We start from the raw sequence: 21,252 nt of genomic DNA, 5'->3' as shown, positions 1-21,252 counted from the left end.
AAGTATTGTGTTTGGTGTAAAGTAGGAGATAGAGACTGAAATAAGAATGAAACTCTAATTTAATTTGAACAAAGGATAAAGTTGGAATTAATTAATTAAATTGAAAGTATTTTGGGTATAAAATACTATTAAAGTTTTAGTTTCTATCCTAATAAGTTTCAATCTCTTGTATCTCCATTTTTTGGAGGTACTAAAATACTGAAATTTTGGGGACAGAAACTGAAATTTCAGTACCAGTCTCTGGGCCAACAAACATGATACTAAATTTCAATCTCCCAGTCTCTGTCCCAATACTTCAAAACAAACACTACCTTAGAATACAAAAATCACGTACTCCGTACACAATAAATATATATATATTATATATCTCACAACTAATTTTCCTCTTTTTCCTTAATATCATTGTCTAGAACTAATGCAGTTGAATTTATTCTTGCTAGTTTTGAATTCTGAATTGTATATCTTCTAATTTTTAGAAGAGATGTCAATTAGTAGTCTTATTTTGCATTTGAAGTCGACTTGTTAAAAAGATAAGTTTGAATGTTGAGTAGTAGTTTATTATACATCCTCTGAATTGTTGGAAAAATTTCTCTTTCACATAAGACGGAAGTCCTTTTCTAGGTTAATAAGATATGTATTCCTAGACTTATTGTATTGATTGTTTCAGTTTTATCTGGCAGAGAAACACAATTATTGATATTTTCTTTAAGAAGCATATGGGTCAACTAGTTGAAGTTGTTGCATCCAGAATGGCAACAGTGACAGCAACAATATTGAAGACGAGAAACGAGACGACGCAGTGACGCAAAGAGGCCAGTGGCGGCGCGGCGACGAGATGGAGGCCGGCTAGAGGCAACAACAAAGAAGGTTGAGGCTTTGAGCTCGCGCTGACCATAACCATATAACTTTGAAGATGGAGAGGAAAACGTCTTCCAAGTTAGAGAAGAAAAGCAAAAAGGATGTAGATAGGGTCTTTAATTTTGGGATTAGAATTTTCTTAAAATTAATTCAGGAACCAAATTGCTCACAAAATGTTTTCTCGTCCACGTCTTCTATTCGCTACTTTGCCAACTTGTTAAAAAGGAATCTACCTGAACTTTTTGGTGGAATCTAGTTGACAAAAAATATTTAAAGAACAACTTTAAATTCTGGAATGCAACTTCAGAAATAATTATTAATATACATATCAATAATTATTAATTTCAGAAACTACTATAAAATTCGATTGTAACTTAAAAGATCACTTTAAATCTTAATTCTATTTTTATATACAAATATTATCATTAAACTATTTATTTTTTATTAATATATAATTATAAAAATATTATTATATATTAAAATTTAACTATTAATATATTTATATATAATATAATTTATTTTTAAAATATATTTATATTTTAATATATATTTTATATTAATAATTAATTTTAATAACTAATTTTAATATTCGTTTTTATGGATCCGGCTTCTCTAAAGTTATATTATCACTTTAAAAAAAAGTACACTATTAATTATATTTGGATTAAAATAATAAGACTCACAAATAATAAATGTTATAAATTCAAAAATAATTAAAACATTACTTTATTACTTTACTAACAATATCACTTTAAAAGATCTTTTTTCATTCTTATAATTATCTTCGGGAAGAGTTAATGTCCTCCATTTCCACAGTTGACATTTTATAGATAGGGTATTTATAAATTTCCATTATCATCCCTACACCGATCTCCAGGATAGGTAGTTAGGTACCCAGTACATTAATGTTAAATGCGTGCAGCTTCATCGTTTGTACTTTGTAACGACACCACCCGATGCTGGTCCCGATTCGTACCTATGGAACTCCGAAATTGATAAATAAAAAATAAACACAATAGAAAAACAAAACCTCACCATCAGCGAAATTTGAAGTTTTGAACACGCAATATCATCATACTCAGTACTCACAAGTCACAACTGCCACTGAATGATGGATCCCCGCGAAGACCTCAACAAACCGGTAGTACTCATCACGGGGTGCTCCGAGGGAGGCATAGGCCACGCGCTTGCACGCGCCTTCGCAGCCAACAAGTGCGCTGTCGTCGCCACCAGCAGGTCGCGCTCCACCATGGCGGACCTTGAGCACGACACCCGCTTCTTCCTTCAGGAGCTCGACGTCAAGTCCGACGACAGCGTTCGCCGTGCTCTCGACGCCGTCATTGCCCACTTCGGCCGTGTCGACGTTCTTGTCAACAATGCCGGCGTTCAGTGTGTGGGCCCTCTTCCCGAGGTTCCTCTCTCTGCGATTCAGAGCACCTACGAAACCAACGTCTTTGGTATTCCCTAACCCTAACTAACTTTGTGTCTTCGATTCCATTGTAGTTTCTGAAATTCTTACTGCGGAAGTCTGTGTTTGTTGGATTGATTTTAGTGGATATAGGATCTGGTGTTATTAACTGCTATTAAATTATACAACTCAATTTGGTTCAATTCAATTCTTAGTTTGGAATGCATTTAATAGTAATTGTTCAATACTTTGTTTCTAACTATTTTGTCTTTTGTTTTGGAAGTGTGAGGACTGAGGAAGAGAAGAGATATGTTAGTTTAGTATAGTTCAGGTATATTATTTTTTTAATGTCAATTAATTCCATCACAAAACTTTTGAGCCTTTGATGAAGGGAATTTAAATCTATCAGGATTTCAATTTTATAAGACTAATTAGTTCCAAATCAAGGAATCCAATTTCAGGTTTCCAATCTAAAGCTTAACCAACCAACCTAGTCAATTAGTTAGCTTATTTATCTGCTTTAGCAAGTGTCGGGTTTGAAGCTCGTGTTGTGCATGCAGTAACCATTGGCTAGCAGCAAAACCTTAAATGTAGCTCTAATCCGCGAAGGATTAATCCTTAGTCTGCTAGGCTAGAGGATACTGTGGGGAAAATAATATCTAAAGCTTAACCAAAGAGGAATGAAATGGTTCATTGTTTTGAATGGTTTTGGTGTTGGAGTTGAGGGAAGTGTTTGCTTGTTTGATCGTTGTTTATCTGTTAATACTTTTTAGTACCAAAAACCTGGGGGACCGATGCTGGGGGTGCTGGAAACGATTTGCAGATGAGCACAGTCTGTGTAGGACTTATCAAATTTCTATATTTCATTGGGGACATGCAGGTGCCTTGAGGATGATTCAGGCTGTTGTTCCTCATATGGCAAAGCGGAAACAGGGTAAGATTGTGAATGTTGGAAGCGTTACGGCTATGGCATCTGGACCTTGGTCTGGCGCATATACTTCGTCCAAAGCTGCCCTTCATTCTTTGACAGATACCTTAAGGTTTCATTCATTTTCCTCTTGTAGTGCTTGCTTTCTTGGTCTTTGTCACTAGCATCCCAACCCTCTTACAAGAATCCGACTAATCTAACTCAAAGGACTGCTTGATTGATTTAAAGTTCTTTCGGATGACTTCCTGAAACACTTTGTTCTACCAGGTGTTTTTAGCTTTAGTTAAAATACTAGTATTTTTACCCGTAATAACATTGCGAGAATATAAATTTTTTAAAATTACGGTCTACTTTGTTCTGATAGTATAGATTACATTATACATGACACGAAAGATTTATAAAATCAAACTACTTTTACAAAAAAAAGCCATAGATTGACAAAAGTCTCTGGCTAAGAAGATCAAGGTATCACCTTCTGTAGATAAAAAATTAAATAATAAGATTTTTAGTTATTATTTTTATATAAAAAAGTCTAATTTTTTATTAATAATTAATTTTAACATTCATTATCTAAAATTTAAAATAATTTAACGTGTATATTTTTACATTTAATTAGGTGTTAAGTTTATTGCACAAATAGAAATAATTAATTTTTATACTTGCTATTTAAAAATAATATTTTTTTTCTCTATGTATATAAAAATATAATTAAATATTAGCATAAAAAATTATACTGATAGTTATAAAATTAACTCAAAATTAAATTTTTTTAAAACAATTGAATCTTGATTTTAACTTTTAATTATAACATTAGTATTCTCTCCAAATTATATGTAATAAATATTTGAAAGAAAAGAAATGAAAATATAGATTAGAAAGATAAGCGGTAAAAATTTAAAACTAAATAAAAAACTAAAAGAAATATGTATATAATAATAATAATAATAATAATAATAATAATAATAATAATAATAATTTTTTATATGAATTATATTATTTTGTTAATTTTACTTTCTATAGAACAGAAAGATAGAAAAAATAGAGAATGAGAGAAAAGAGAGAGAAAAATAAAGATGAAGAATGAGAGTGAGAGTGAGAGTTTGTTAATTTTAGAAGAAAAATTTTTATTTTAATTGTAAAAAAATACCGGATAAGATATTTTGATTTGTCAAATTATTAATATAAAATATAAATTATATATAGAGTAAAAATGGTAGAGAGAAATAAAAAAATGGAGAGAAGTAGATGAGAGAATTTAGGAAGGGAGTTTATTAATTTTGAAAAAAAATACTTTCTCTCAATTTAAATAAGAGAGTGTCATGTGACACATTTAATTTTTAAATTAGATAGTAATAAATGATACATAATATAGGTATATTTCAATTTCAATTTTAATATTTTAATTTTAATTTTAATGCAATTAAAGAATGTCATGTTGTACATTTTGATTGTAAATTAGTAATTAGTCATTGATATTGATATTGATAATGATATATAAAATAGATAGAGTGGTTGAAGGAATAAGAGAAATAGAGAAAGGAAGAGGGAGGATGAGAGAACTCTTTAATTTTGGAGGGAAGGATTTGATTTTAATTGCAATGAGAGAGTGACATGTAGCACATTTTGGTTGTAAAATTAGTAAGGAGGGAGAAAGAATTCTTTAGTTTTGGAGGGAAAGATTTAATTTCAATTACAATGAGAGAGTGACACGTGACACATTTTGGTTGTAAAATTAGTAAGGAGAATTCTTTAATTTTGGAGGGAAATATTTGATTTTAATTGCAATGAGAAAGTGACATGTGGTATATTTTGGTTGTAAAATTAGATATATATAATAGATTAATTTCAATTACAATGAGAGAGTGATATGTGACACATTTTGGTTGTAAAATTAGTAAGGAAAATTCCTTAATTTTGGAGGGAAATACTTGATTCTAATTGCAATGAGAAAGTGACATGTGGCACATTTTGGCTGTAAAGTTAGATATATATAATAGATATAATAGATTTCCGCTTCTATGGGAAAGAATTTCAAATAGAAAGGTGTTATTCTCAGACTTGATTAATTCAACCTGTTGTCCAAATAAACTAGAGACACAAATGTATGGAAACAGATCCAATTTTTTTTGAAAAGAACAAAAATAAATATATATGTTGCTTTATATATTGTGTTCATGCCTTTCCTTGAGGCCCCCTTTATACCTTAGATTAGTGATATACTTCAAATTTTTAATAAAACTGGAAGTAGTACACCACAGTTAGATGCTCTTAAAACTAAGTGCAATGAAACTAAGGAAAAGTTAACATATAGTGGATTGGACTCTGCACTATGGGATTTAGTGCTCAACTCAGCCAATTTTTGCAATTTTCTATTTGGTTGATTTCCTTTATGCTCTGTCTTATTAGTTGAGTTTGTCATTTATGCATTGTCTTATTATTATACTTGCCTTTACATGCAGACAAATCGATGCGGTTTTTCTTATTTCCCATTGTATTGGTTTTCTGATAGATTGGAACTTAGCCATTTTGGAATTGATGTTGTCAATGTTGTCCCTGGAGCTATCAAGTCAAATATTGGAAATTCCGCCATAGCTAGCTACGACCACATGCCTGAGTGGGACTTATTCAAGCCTTTTGAAGCCGCAATTCGAGATAGAGCTTATTTTTCTCAGAAAACAAAGTCAACCCCCAATGATGAGTTTGCGAAACACACTGTGGCCGCTATCCTGAAGAAGAAGCCACCAGCGTGGTTCTCCTACGGCCATTACTCTACCGCAATGGCCATCATGTACCATTTGCCGCTGTGTGTTAGGGACTTTATTTTGAAGAAAGCGATGAAATGCTGAACTCAAAGTTTGATCTATAGTTCTATACATCTTCTACGTTTATATTAGATAACTTGTATTCAATCCCAAGTTTTTTAAATTGTAGAGAATAAATGAATAGTACTTCAATTTATATTTTCTTGAGTTGGTGTTTGGCTGATTTTAACTTTCTTTGAACATGGTTCAACTAAAGTTTAATTTTTCTCAGATTTAAACGTGATTTTAATACTAACTAGAGCTGTGCATTAGATAACAAATTTTCGACTCGAGTTTTAAAGGAACGATATACTTCTTTCTTTGTTTTTTGTACCAATAAAAGGATGATGTATCTATTTATTAGCAGTAGAATTATGAAGTGATGCTTTATAACTTGAAGCACAGTAGTATTCAAAATCAATAAATCAAACATAATTGTTTGTGATTTCTGTTTCATCCAACTTTTCTCTTTGCACTCTGCCATAGTTCCATCACAAATTAATGGAGAGATGTAGGTACGAATACAAGGTTGAAAAATAATGTATGACATAATAGGATTATGATATTTGAACATTCAAAAGATAGTGTGTTTATGAACATCTAATATAATTGGAAACAAATGTTTGTGTTACCGAAGAAAACCGGTCAAAATAAATTTTGAAATAAAGTATTTTTTTACTAATTAGACATTCGAAACGCTTTATTTTTAAAATATTCTTTAAATTTTTTTGTCAACAAAGTCCAACCAAATTAACCTAACCTAACAAAACCTACTTATATAACGTGTGCATGAAATCATGCCGTTCTTCTTCGTGTTTCTTCTTCTTCTTCGCGTTTCTCCTCCAACGTTCGTATCTCACGTTCTTCCTCCTTCTTCTTCTCCTTTTTCTTTGCGTTTTTCATTTTTCTTCGCATTTATTCTTCTTCGCGTGTTTCATCCTTGTCGTCATTTTTTTATTGCTGATATTGTTGCTGATATTGTAACATTATGTATTGTTTTCTTTTTTATTTGACTTTTTTTATTCTTATTAAGAGAGTAAAATAAGAAGAAGATGAACAAGAAAAGAAGAAAATGATAATGATAAAGGAAGAGGAAGAGGAGTTTTGAGTTATGCAAAATCTATCAAAAAATAACATGTTGAGTTTAGAATACAATTAATTTAATGATGATGACAAACATTAAGTAATTGGGTTAAACACCCAATTGAGTTTTAATTATTTTATTTGAGTAATGTAGGCCCAAATGATTTTATAGCAGCCCAAAGCAATGAAACTTAGCGGACTCAAGCATGTTGAATGAAGTGTTGATCCACAAACCTAGCCTAATCACTACTAAGCATCATTGAATCAAATCTCAGCCAAAGTTCACTTGTGCACTTCGGGTAAACGAGAGAGAGAGAGAGAGAGAGAGAGTTGTCAAATCACACTAATCAAGAGTATGTTAAATTAAGTCAGAGGTTAAAGGTAAATAATTTTCTTTTGCATGCAAGTTGATTTCTTCATTTCTTCCTTACTCTTTGCAACACCATTTTGGAAAAATTGAAGAAAATGGTGGCTGAACATCCCTGTTGTATATCAATGGCCAAAAATATTTTTTGGGGCCAAGCACAAATCTAATGGTTTGGATGTTGTTAAGCTCATTGAAAAAGTTGATGGTGCTACTGCTGTGTCTGCTACGGTGTTAAGACCAATTCCAAAATTCCTAATTTTTGGGGTTGATTGAAAAAAGAGAAGGAATGATTGCTGATAGTTCAAAGTCCAAGAAGTTGACTCTGAAGGAACTCAAGCTGTGACTCAAATGAAGATACAAAAAGAAAAATGATTCTCATCAGAGCTCAAGGAGAGAGAACCCGAGAGAAAAAGCAAAGAGTGAAACCTCACTACTGATTTTGAAGTCTTGGAAGTATTGCACCTACACTAAAGGGAGCATTCTACCAAGATGAAGGACAAAGTCTTGAGTTCTGTTGTTGGGTTCAGTTCATAGTGTTAAAGTTGTTATTCATCATCTCCTTCATGTTTTACAATGTTGTATTTTAGTTTTAACATATATATTTCTGTATTTTCTTTGAGAGGTAAAAGGCAAGAAAGAGAGGCATTGAAAAAAAAATCATAGAGTGAAAAAGAATAAGTAATACAATTGAGAGAAAAGCCAAGAGTGATTTCAGATTTCTTTCTGTTGTATTTTCTGTCTTGTGTCATATACTTGAGAGATATTTCTTGCTAAGTTGAGTAAGCACTTAGTGTGGTGCGTCTAGGTATTAGCATATCCAAGTCAAGTTTGAGTTGAAACTTGTGTGCCCAGATAGGATTGAGTTGAGTCCTAGGGAATTCGTGTATGTATTACTTGGATTATAGTGAAAATTCCACCAATATTGTGGTGGAGACTGGATGTAGGTTGCATTGTACAAGGCAACTAAACTAGGATATATGACTGTGTCATCTTCTTCTTCTTCCTCTCTGTTTTAGTTTTATTTTCTGGTTTTTTATGAGACAAAATGAAATTGTCTCCTGATTTATTCGCTTGCGCAGATCAATAGAAATCAGGTTTAAAGTTCTCTGATAAAAGGCTTAATAATTCAAAATTAAAGAAGGCTATAGATTTAAACCCCCCCTCTCCCTTCTCTAAACCTTCTAGAACTATTTTTTAATTGTGACACAATTTTTTAATAGAGTTATCGTTAAGTAATTTCGGTGTATTATAGATTTAATTTCAGTGTATTCTGGATCTAAATAAGGTACACTTTTGGTCTGAGCTTATTTTCGGAATGCACATCAATTAACTCTGAAATTAAACCCAGAATTCACATCAATTAATTCAGAAATGCACCAAAATTACTTAATGATTGCGAGACATAAATTCAGTTCGAAAATAAACACACAAACAAAGACTAATCTCCTTCTTCGTGTTCCTTCTTTTTGTTTGCGTGTTTTCTCTCTATCATTGTTTTTTTATTGTTGCTAATGTTGCTGCATTTTTTCTTTTTCTCCTTTTTTTCCTAATAATTTTACAGCATTGATTTTTCTTCTTTTTTTAATTTCATTTCTCTTAACAGAATGAAACAAGAAGAATTATAAGAAAATGAAATAAGAAGAATATGAAGAAGAAGAAGCAGTAGCAGAAGATGAGAGGAGAAAGAGGAAGAGTTTTGAATTATGCAGAACTTATCAAAATAAAAATATACCGAAATTTCTTAACAATAACACATAACTTTCTTAGTTTTTACACCGAAATTTTGCTACAAATGTACAAAAATATTTTCTTTAATGCTACATTTTTTCTTTTTTTTTTCTTTATTTCTTTCTTTTTTTAGTTGAATGAATGTAAGTTCATCCTCTTCCTAATAATTTTGTTGCATTATGTGTTTTTTCTTCTTCTTTGTTTGATATTTTTTTTTGTTTGTATTCTTGTTAAGAGAGTAAAACAAGAAGAAACTTAAGAAGGTAAAACAAGAAGGAAAAAAAGAAGAAGAAGCACAAGATGAGGAGGAAGAAGAGAAAGAGTTTTAAATTATGCAGAACTTATCAGAATACAAATATACCGAAATTTCTTAACAATAACACATAATTTTCTTAGTTTTTACACTGAAATTGTTACAAAAGCACAAAAATATCTTCTTTAATGTATTTTTTTCTTCTTTTTTTCCTTATTTCTTTCTTTTTTTCTGTTATACATATAAGAAGATGATGATGATGATGATAATAATGATGATGGAGGAGGAGCAAAAGCAGGAGGAGAAAAAAGAAGGAAGAGATCAAAAAAATTCAAATGAGAAAAGAAAGAGGAGAAGGAGATGGAGGTGGTGGTGGTGGTAGTGACAATGACGATAAAGGAAAGAGGAGCAGAAATTCCAATGAAAAAAAAAAGGAGGAAGAGGAGGAGGTGTTGTGGTGTGGTGGTAATAATGATAACGAAAGAGAAAAATAAAGAAGAAGAAATAGAAGAAGAAAACGCAACAAGAGGGGTGAAGAACGTGCGTGCGTGTATGCAAATGACTTTGTTGGACTTGGTTAAGTAAATTACTTAGTTGTAGAGATATATCCTTATTTTTATTCAAAAGGGTAAAGTATTATTTTGGTCTCTAATATTTAGACCAACTTCTAATTTAGTTCCTAACACTTCCAACATCTTATTTCATTCCTAAAAAATTTTAAATTTCTTATTTCAGTCTCAAAAAATTTTAAACGTGTACAATGTTATCGCACACTTTAACATGAACAATTAGCATATTAAACACCTAATAACATTTGATTTTGGTAAATAAGTAAAATTTATTCTCCAATAAAAAATTTTTTCTTTGATTATGGAACTTGATGATTGATTAATATGATTTGAAATCTTTTTTTTTTTTTTGCAAGGAGGTCAACAAATGCTATTAAAAAATTTTGGTTATATTTTTTTAATATACGGAAGAAGATATAAGTTAACAATAATGTTGTTAATGTCTATGTCAATCGTTCTATTAATTATTCGTATCAAATTTAATAATAGCATAACATTAAATTTATTTAAAATTTTTTAGAATAAAAATAAGATATTCGAAACATTAAAGATCAAATTAAAATTTGGCTTAAATATTAAAGATCAAGATAATACTTCATCTTTATTCAAAAAATAATTTCAATGAATATGTGAAATACTTAACATCATTAGTATTTGAATTCAAAAATAAGGGCAAATTTAATAATGTCTACGTTAGAAGATAATAGGATTTACTTGAATAAATAGGTGGACAACGATGTCAATATAGTGACAATATGTAAACTGATAATAGATAAATTAATAATAATTGTTTAACTAATTATGTTTTTAATGGATGATGTTAAATATTTTTTTCACATTTAATATTAGGACACTATTGAATCTATTTAAAATATTTAGACAAAAATAAAATATTTATATAAAAAATAAAATTTACTCTAAACATTCAATCATCGATCTAAATTCTAAGAATAATAAAGTGTGTTGATCAAGAGTAAGTTTAGGCGTCGAAAACTTTTTTTTTTTTGTTTTTTCATGATATTTAAAGATTTATTATTAGTCAATAAATTACTAACTTGTTGTATGTAATATGTACATATCGAAATTCGAATTCTCTAACATTTACTCAAGAATTATCTACTAAATAAATTTAAGTTGGGTGTTTTGTTTTTGTTCATTACAAATCTAAGTTGGTTAGTTGCCAAGAAATTTATGGATAATAAAGTGTCCATTGGTGGCCCTTGACCGATGGGTTGGAATTTTAGTCCATTCATGAAATCGGGTCAATAACCCTTTCCCCTCTCCATGAGCTACCAAAGTAGAGCCAATATCTACATCATTGGTGATTACCACCTCACATGCCAGTTACGTCATCCAAATTTTCTCTAGGGTGCATATTCTAAATCATATTTAATCAAAGCTCAAAAAATCAAATCAGTTATCCAACCATTTAGTCATTGATTTATATATAACCAGTTCAATCAAAATAACTGAATTATAATAAAATAATAATATATAAAATTATAAATAATACACATATAAAAATATAAATATTTTATAGTATAAATCTTAGAAATATACAAATTGAAAATATAATACCAGATAGATCTTCTATTGAATTATTATAGATCTTGTTAAAATACACTATTATTTCGATATTATACAAATATTTTTCTATGATACCATGAGGTTACTACGCCAAAGCCAAAGAATATATTCTTAGGAAATACTAGCATATTTATTTTTCACTTTGACGTGTTATGGATTTGGTTAAGACTTCAGAGTTTTCTAAAGACATTGGTTAACAGAGTTAAAAGACAGTGTTCTTTAAATAAATAAAAAATATAGAAATTTTAAAAAATTAACATATATTTACTATAAAGATTTTCTGCTTGTAGTATTCTTAGTTAGTGTTTCTGGATAGCAAAATACTAAAATATTTATAGTCATTTATTTTTTTTTAGTAGTAGTTAAAAGTTATATTAAAAACCAAGAATAAATGACTAGGAATACTTTTAAGGTATAGGCTAATTCTGTGATACACTTGATTATGCATGATGTACCATACACCAGTTGATCCAATGTGGAGTACAGTAGATTTAGATTTAGGTGTAATTCTTAGATTAAGATCTTTTAAAGTGAAAAAATTGGTAAACTAGTCAAATGAAGAGTTAATCACTCTTAAATTAAGATAGGACACATATTTCATAAAAATTACAAAATCAATGATGATTAACCCTTCACTTTATTATTTTACCAACTTTCTCACTTTAGAAAATCTAAATTCAAAAATTTGATTCTCTTAATTTTTTTCCACTTAAAAGGATAAAGTGTGATTTTTTACTATTAATTTTATAAATAGGACAAAGAAAAAACATAAAAAAAAAAACCATTAAAAAATTAGAAATTACATTTTTATTCCATCAATTAAAAAAAAAAGTAGAAAATCCGTTCCCCCAACTTCATAATTCTTATTCTAATATGTAATATCAAACCTCTTATTTTTTTTACCTTCAAACTGAGTTGAAACTTGAAAATTAACAAACACCTTATTTAAATGTACAATTAGCACTTATCTATTTATTTCCAAGTCAATATTTATTCACACTAAATGTTCTTATTTATTTATTGTTAATATACGTTTTTCACTTGCTATAGTATGTTGAAATCAACACTAGCTCATTATAATCTGTTCACTTAGATTAGGGTTAAGTGAATTTCGTTTAGTAATGTTATGAAACCGACATAAGATTCCTGCATTCACAATTTTTTTAAATTACTTTTTTACCCCCTTTTTTATTTCTCCTCTTTCTTCCCGTCACATAATTTCAACACCACCACTACCATCTCCAACTGCCATGGCTACCGCTGCCAGCTAGCTACCACTTCTGACCACTCTATATCCTAAAGACTAAATCCTAAATTCTATACTCTAAATTGGTTTTACGTTGTTTGATTTTCAAATATTTTTTTTACTTTTGAATGTTTTAATTGTTTTAATTATTTTTTATTATTTTGGAGGATTCTTTTTAATGTTCAATTCTAAGTGGTGAATATTAAGTGTTAACTACAACCTTGGTCGAAGATGTTGGCTCTTCATACTTCCTCTCTTAGAAATTCATGCGGGTCTGATTCCTCTCCATCCCATTTCCAGGGATATATGTAATCTTTGCTTCCATTTTCCAGCTCAATCTCGAGTCCCATGCGTTCTCCATGGTAACATAAATAAAATTCCAAATATCCAGAATTCGCTTGTTTCCAAAACGGTCATGTTAACTACGGTTTCGCCATTATAGGTCTTATATAGATTGCTGGGGATTAGTATAGTACACCATTCCCGGCGGCTGTAGTGGCCGGAAACTAGGAGGTGCAGGGGCTTGCAGTGGTACAGGTATTGATTGTTGTTGCATGATTGGCAGCGTCTGATGTGGTAAAGGCATCATCGCCGCTACATGAGCTGGGGGTGGCGGCTGCGGCAGCGGCACTGGCGAGATGCTGACATAATATGGAGAGTGGGCAGCTCCCGTTGACTGCACATATTGCTGCGTAGACGGATTACAAAGCATGGGATACTGACCTTGGGATGCAGAGGCTACATCCTGCAGGATTGGTTGGGTTACCAAAACTGATGGGTATGAATGGTTTTGTGCAGCAATCAACTGTTGTGTGGTTGACTCAGACGAAGTCAGGCCAGCACTTTTCGCCTCTTCGGCGGCAAATGTTGAGAGAACAGAAGTCATGATCAACTGAGATGATGATGATGATGTGAGCTTATCTGCAACCTCGGCAGCGATTGCTGCTGCTGACTTTTTTATTGCTGCTTCTGAATTTCCATTTGCAACAGCAGGTGAAGTTGTTGCAGTGGTCGCTTTTTGCGAAGAATCTTCATTATCAAGTCGTGCCCGCATGATCCTTGCCTCTTCTACTTTTGCTTGTGCAACCTAAATATAATTAGTCAAAAAGCAAGAATTGTAAGCATTATCATTAACCAAAACTTTATCCGAGTTCAGGTAATGCGAAGCAAAAATGCTATATGCACATGATACGCGTTATTTATCTATAAATACATGTTTTATCTAACTCATTTTCAATGTGCATTTTGTATTTTAATATGTATTTTATATGGGTGGCTAATTTTTTGTGTACACCTAGCATGGTTGAATTCGAAGCAAGCTCAAAATGCCATATAGAAATAACTTATAATGCCATATAGACTTGTGTAATGATCCTTCTGTCAAGTAATTCTCCATCCAAAAATGCTATTTTCTTTCTAAATAGAGTTTATTGCACTTAACTCCTTTATGGTTTGTGAACTTTCAGCAAAAATCATCTACAGTATCAGCAATTATTGTGACCCATCCTATATAATTTGCCATGAAGGAAACAAAAAAAAATCAGGTACCCATTGAGGAGAAAAGAATCATGAACAGTATATACCAGCATCTGAGTGCGAATATTCTCCAGGTCCGCTTCCTGGTACAAGTATCCACAAGCAACAGCAACAAGATGCAGTTAGGAACAAAACTGCATGAATCATAAAGAAAACTATCAAGTAGATTGAACAGCATCAAAATTTACCTGCTCATGCAAAGCTTCTTTTAAATGAGAAACAAGTACAACTCTATTTGCTTCAACTAATTTAAGGTTCTCTATGCACTGTTTCAAGGTATTCTCTTCCTTCTCTAACTCCTTTGACAAAGTTTTTCGCTTAGGATCCTTTGCTGAAACAATTTATAAAAATCAATAATAAAATCCCAACTTGCATGCTACAGGTGCTACTCTGTTCTGCTGTATGCTTACCAATAGAGCACGCAATGTCAACATCGTTTTCCATCTTTTTCATGTGTTGAATAGCAGACTTGGATTTACTCATCTCTGCATCTTCAATAGATTGTTCAGTGAGCACCGAATGAAATGCAGATACTATTTTTTCTGCTGGACCTCCTATGGACAATTTCTGGCTTCAATACAATATCACGACAATGAGATATTTAAGGAATATTGCAACCCAGTTTGAGGGACGTATCACCAATAGAATGATTTAAGTTTAAAATTGGAAGAGGCAGGAGTAGAGCTTAGTCTTACCAATTTGATGGAGCGAGAATCCCTTTTAACAATTTTTAAAGAACCAGAGCGTGATCTCTTTTTGCTGAATTGCAATGGTGTAGGTGCTTCTTCTGCAAGCATTAGATCTTTAAGGTTCTTTGCCCGAGATCCAAACACTCTCCTTTGCTCCCATATATCAACCTAAAGTTAGATTAGAACAAAGTTAATACGTCAAAATGTGTAAAGTGAAATCAATAACCTGATGGTATTGGTATGTAAACATAAAATCAGAAGTATATACCGTATCAGGGGTTTCAGCCCAAACATTAATAAGTATGCGTAGCAGAATTGCATATTCTAATCTTCCTAACCTATCATTTTCCTCATTTACTGATTGGCATGGTTGAATTCACTTGAAATACTTAGATCAAACACTGTCAAAAGGAGCTTACCAGTCTAGATGCCACTTTCTTTTCATGATCATCACCCTTCTCATCAACATATTTAAGGGCAGAGGGGAGAACCTTCCAAAACTCGGTCACGAATTCATTTCCTTTCCGCTTGCTATTCTGCAAGATGTCATTTGCAAGGTATAGAAGGGGAACTTTTTGAACCATCTCAGATTTGTCAAATTGTTTCTTCCATGTTTCAACAACCAGTTCTGCTTTGCTCCGGTGAAATATACACCAATGTGATAAAGCTATATAAAAGGTTAACGAAAACAAACTACGCTGAATTAACAAGTAAGCATGCTCAATAAAATCAACTGAAGCTAATTATGCAGTAAAACAAACTATTTTGGAGAGTAAAATCCAAATTCATATAGAAAAGATAATTAATTAAAGTCACACTCCACTTACATTCACGAACCACAAAAAGTTAGTCTCCGAAAAAGAAAATGAAACATAAATGACAGATTTACTGAAATTGAATATTTTGATGAACCAAAATTACTACTTGCCATTATGCCAGTGCAACAATAATTGGTCCGATATTTTATGACAAAGAATGTGTTTTTCCTATCTCTGTAATTGCTCATATCCTAATAGAATAGTAACAAGTCAACCAGAAATGTGCTCAAATATTTAGTTTCTAACGACTGTCCAAGTTACTCATTCAAACATGAAAAATTATCATTAGAATCTTGAAATATTTTGTTTTGAGAAAGACTCATCGTGTATTTGCCACAAACATTAGCTGAATGCCTGAATCCAACAACTAAGAGCTTTCAAATCGAAAGCAGTTCACAATAACCGAAACCAAAAATTTGACCGAGATACGGATACCCCCCTCCCCCCTCTTTCCCCCCAGTAGGCACCCAAATACAAATCAAATCCCTAGATAGCTCAAGATCATGAATTCGGAGTTGGGATTCGAATTTCATAAGCCTAGTTATGATAAGCTAACTAACAGAATTATAGAAATATCCATGCCATCCTGTTTTAGTTGCAACTGATTATAGTATACATTATCAAAACTTGGTTACGCGCCAATTCAGCTAAACACTACAGTAAATCACTATTTATGCAGAAACTGAGCAAACATTACTGGGTAAAGTAAAGTAAAGTAAAGTAAAGTGAAGTTGAAGTAAAAGCAACAAAAATTTAGAAAATAATAACAATATTAAAAAGAAAAAAAAGGATACTTTCGATGCACTGCTGGGTGCTGTTAAGCTTGGAGAGCTTGTCGGCAAGTATCTGGTCGCTGAAAACGCTATTCATTCTCTCCGATTATTTCTCCTCACCACCAATGCCACAAAATTTTAATTAATTAACGAAATTATATCATATAAGTAAAAACGAGTTGAATTGGGGTGGGCAACACTAGAGCCCTAACAGAATTGGGACCTAAACGAGCTCCAGTATCAATACTACTACTACTACTACTACCAATTCTTCATACATATATATTAAGAGAGAAAGACAAATTGAAAGCAAGCGGCATATGAAAATAATAAAAAGAAAAAAGAAAGTTCAACTGAAAATCAATCAAATAGAAGAAGAAGAAGAAGAAGAAGAAGAAGAATGATGCGTTGCTTTGGAGCTTTTAACTCGCCAGGTGTTTCATGGGTTAGGCCACCTGGCAGCCACAAACAGTTGGTGAAAAACCAAAAAACACAAAAGAAGAATAATAGTGTAAACAATTTGATTTATAAATATCATGAATTTATTTTTAAAAATAAATTACTGTTTTTATTCGCACGAAAATTTAAAATACTGACAATTTATTTATATTCATCAAATTTTAAAAAATTATTTAAAATTATCAAATTATCTTTTAATTTAACCTAAATCTGAATTCTAATTTTACTCTATACTACTATTATTTCAATTCCTAATTCCACCACCCCCAAATCTTTCGTCATGTTCAATTTTTTTTTTCCAACTACTACTCCCTAACCTTATTACCTCCCAAATCTTTTATCACCTTTAAATCGACCACCACCATTGCCGGAAATATAACTCATCAAAATCCTTTTATAGTTGTTGAAAGGTTTTTTTCCTCTCAATCAGGGCGAAACTTTTCATGGACAATGAGAACTATCGCCCCTAAATATTTAATATAAGTTTTGGACTTTGTTTTTTTATCTAATTGAAGTCTTATTACAAATTAAAAAAATACTAATATATTAGATTATAATAAATTTTGATAATTAACTTTTAACAATAATTTAATTTAATATTATTTTAAGTTTTATTATTTTTTTAAATTAATCTTTTTAGATACAAAATTAAAATATTCAATAAATATTAGTGTTATAATATTCAGAATTTCAATCTTTTAAGTTCTAAACTGAATTCTAAACAATTATAATTTTATGTATTATCTTTAAAAAATTAGATAATTTTTTATTAATTTATTTTAATATTATTTTATATTTTTTATTTTTTTAATTGATTTTTTTATCAATAAAAATTTCAAATTATCAATTAGCATATATTATAATTTTTAATATTTATTATTGTAATGACAATTTTTTTATACATTTAATATTTTATATATTCTAATTTTTCTACTAATATAATGATAAAAATCAAAGAATTATATCTTTTTTACAAGAAAGGTTAATGCTCAAGGAAAAAAATATATATAATCTATAATATCAATATTTGTTGATAATTTCACTATTCCAATAAATTATATAAAAAAAAGTGATTCAATGCAAGTATATAACCTTTAAAAGTTTAAATAATCATAACTAATTAATAAGTTTGATATTATTGTTTTATCTTATTTTTTTAGAATGAAATCCTAAAAATAATTATTTTTTTTTTTTGAAATAGAAGAAACACAACATAATAAGGTGGAGCAATTGAAAATGAAAATAGCAAACAACAGCTGATAAAAATAAAGTACAACACAATCCATAGTCATCTTCAGCACTGCCATCAATAACCAAAGGGTTCACCACAAATCCACTCATTGAAGATCGTGAAAGACCTGATCATAATTTTTATCATGCTTGATTTTTGAAGATTCTATCATTTCTTTTTAGCCAAATTGTCCATATAATAGCAAAAAATCCAATCAATTAACCACATCTTCCTCTCATCCTTTTTAGCTGAAATATTCGTCCAACCTTCAAAGTGTTGCTTGAGTGTACCTGGCATGGTCCATATCCTACCAAGAGCGAACAGACAAGCACACCACACCTGCCAAGTAACCTCACATCCAATAAACAAGTGAAAAGCAGTTTCCACAGACTTATAGCATAAGACACACATATTATCATTCTGATCAAACACACCTATTTTTCATAGTCTTTCTTTAGTATTTACCCTGCCAACCAACACAAACCAAGCCAACAATTCAACTCTTGGTGGGACGAAACTTCTCCAAATAGCACTAGTGAAACTATAGCTTATTATTTTCTCCAGAAGTACTTTTGCCTGTAAGACTTGCACAAATGAGTTAGTCGAATAAATACCGTTTTATCAAATTTTCATACTACTCTATCCTCTCTCTCAGTTGCTAGTTTAACAGATTGTAACATCTCATGAAGTTGGTTTATAAGTTCCAACTCTCATTGGAATAATTCTCTCCTCCATTGGAAACTCTATATCCTCTCTAACCCATTTCAAAATCTACAATCCCCTATAACAGGTCTTTTAAGGTTTGAGACTGAGAAAAGTCTTGAAAATACATCTTTCAAAGCACCACTAGGTACCCAACTATCCTCCCAAAACCGGATTGTTCTTCCATTCCCTAATTCCATAGACAAGCCTTTGTGAGTTATGAGAGAAGGGAATAGTGAAGCAAATAGCGCAATTCTTCAAGGCGTGTGTTACACATACTTTTCTTTAGACTTAATTCACCCCGCCAATATACAATGGTGTGCAAAATGGGTTATTGGCGAATTTTCTGTAGGATACAATGAAGAACACTTGACTTGTTTATGCACTCACACAGTCAAGCCTTACACTAAATGATAATTTACAGAATAATATTCTCTATTCTTTCTTTTGCGCATAAAGAAAGTGTTGAGATGGATTAGTTCCACAATAATGAAATGAGGGAAATTTATAGATACGGAGTACATGCAACATGTAGCTACGTACTTAACAGACACAACTTTTTAAATAGTTACTACCTTTTAATAGACATAACTTTTCAAATAGTTGCAACCTTTTAACATGTATAACTTTTGAATAAGTCACAACTCTATGAAGAGATGTAACTCTTCAAAATAGCTTTTCACATATTTTAAAAATATATCTCACAATCCCCCACCATTTTCAAAATTCTTTTTCAATCCTATCATTCTGGAAGTTTTATGCTCTCAGTAGAGGTATCTTGCGATTTGAACATTTACCTAGTAACAAGTGGTATTCACTCATCCGAATTTAAAATGGTAAACAAGTTTTGAACCATTTAACTCATATGAACAAGCGTGCACTGATGACACATAAAATTTTGGTATCATTTAGATGTTATATTAAATATGACATATTTAGTATACTACATGGCCTTGTGTCTTGTATCCTTTCATGAGTGCTTTAAGAGTAAAATCTTAACTCTAAGAACCGACCTCAGTTCACACTCATATAGGCAGACTCTATCAAAAGTATCCCATAATTAAATACTTCAACAATAATATACTTGCTATAGGTCTATTAAGAGCAAAGCTCATCTTATTCCTTTATACCATTATGGTTCCAAGTACTTTTTACCTTGGGATGAAAGAAATAATTATGAGTACTTGCAATTACTCTAATAGTGTACTTTACCGCATTGAACTCAAGACTTGATGTTACTCAAGTGTGAGTTAGGTTTCCACCATTGGTAATTATTTAAAATACGAATTTTAGTCCCATCCCTTTTGATGTTTTAAACACCAAATTCCTTGTCAATCCTTTCGTCAAAGGATCTACAAGATTTTGTTCTGACCTTATAAAATTTATAGATATAACTCCATTACCAATAAGGTTTTTAACATAGCTATGTCTTACTCCAATGTGCCTAGATTTTTCATTATAAACTTGGTTGTAAGCCTTTGATAATGTTGCTTGGCTATCACAATGTATAGAGATTGGTGCCATTGGTTTTGGCTAAACTGAAATTTCATATAATAAATCTCTAAGCCATTCAGCTTCCTTGCTTGCTGTTGCCAAAGCAACAAATTCTGCAGCTATGGTAGAGTCCGTTATGCAAGTTTGTTTCTTGGATCCCCAAGAAACAGCACCCCCACCAAGGGTAAAGATCCAACCACTTGTTGATGCATGATCCTCTGTATAGCTTATTCAACTGGCATCTGTATATCCTTCTAAAACAGAAGGTTCACCACTATACAACAAAGTATAGTGTATTGTTCCTTTCAAATATTTTAATATTCTTCGGACAGCATGCCAATGGTCTTTACTTGGATTGCTTGTATACCGACTTAAGCGACCTACAGCATATGCTATATCTGGTCTAGTACAGGTCATAACATACATTAAGTATCCAATTATTTTTGCATACTCAATTTATGAAACAGACGAATCTGTATTGGGTACTAATTTAATACTTGGATCAAAAGGAGTACTCACCGAATATCCTTCAAACTCATCAAACCTTTTTAATATTTTTCTATATAATGAAATTGAGATAATCCTAAATTATGACCATCTCTAACAATTTTAATTCCTAAAATTATATCTGCAACTCCCATATCTTTCATATCAAAATTACTAGACAAAAAATATTTAGTTTTTTCTACCTCTTCTAAATCAGTACCAAAAATAAGCACATC

General features: G+C 31.1%; 2 protein-coding genes and 1 long non-coding RNA gene across 3 annotated transcripts; 2 read left to right on the top strand and 1 right to left on the bottom strand.

Annotated features, from left to right (window-relative positions):
• The first annotated feature begins 1,589 nt into the window (after positions 1-1,589).
• Positions 1,590-6,276, top strand: LOC112784065 (short-chain dehydrogenase RED1). Its single transcript, XM_025827175.2, has 3 exons — positions 1,590-2,315; positions 3,147-3,306; positions 5,704-6,276. The coding sequence occupies exons 1-3, from the start codon at positions 1,967-1,969 to the stop codon at positions 6,038-6,040; spliced, it is 846 nt and encodes a 281-aa protein (XP_025682960.1). The 5' UTR covers positions 1,590-1,966; the 3' UTR covers positions 6,041-6,276.
• A 6,664-nt stretch (positions 6,277-12,940) lies between these two features.
• LOC112783694 (uncharacterized) lies at positions 12,941-17,149 on the bottom strand. The gene is made up of 7 exons (XM_025826740.3): positions 16,666-17,149; positions 15,473-15,720; positions 15,060-15,221; positions 14,775-14,931; positions 14,553-14,695; positions 14,412-14,447; positions 12,941-13,915 (listed from the first exon to the last, which is right to left on the bottom strand). The coding sequence occupies exons 1-7, from the start codon at positions 16,739-16,741 to the stop codon at positions 13,274-13,276; spliced, it is 1,464 nt and encodes a 487-aa protein (XP_025682525.1). The 5' UTR covers positions 16,742-17,149; the 3' UTR covers positions 12,941-13,273.
• LOC140182599 (uncharacterized) lies at positions 14,503-14,973 on the top strand. The gene is made up of 2 exons (XR_011878521.1): positions 14,503-14,640; positions 14,747-14,973. It is a non-coding gene; the product is annotated as an uncharacterized lncRNA (long non-coding RNA).
• Positions 17,150-21,252: the final 4,103 nt, after the last annotated feature.

The sequence above is a fragment of the Arachis hypogaea genome, chromosome 20 (assembly GCF_003086295.3).
Source record: "Arachis hypogaea cultivar Tifrunner chromosome 20, arahy.Tifrunner.gnm2.J5K5, whole genome shotgun sequence".
NCBI classification, from domain to species: Eukaryota; Viridiplantae; Streptophyta; class Magnoliopsida; order Fabales; family Fabaceae; genus Arachis; species Arachis hypogaea.
This window is presented reverse-complemented; position numbering and strand designations above follow the sequence as displayed.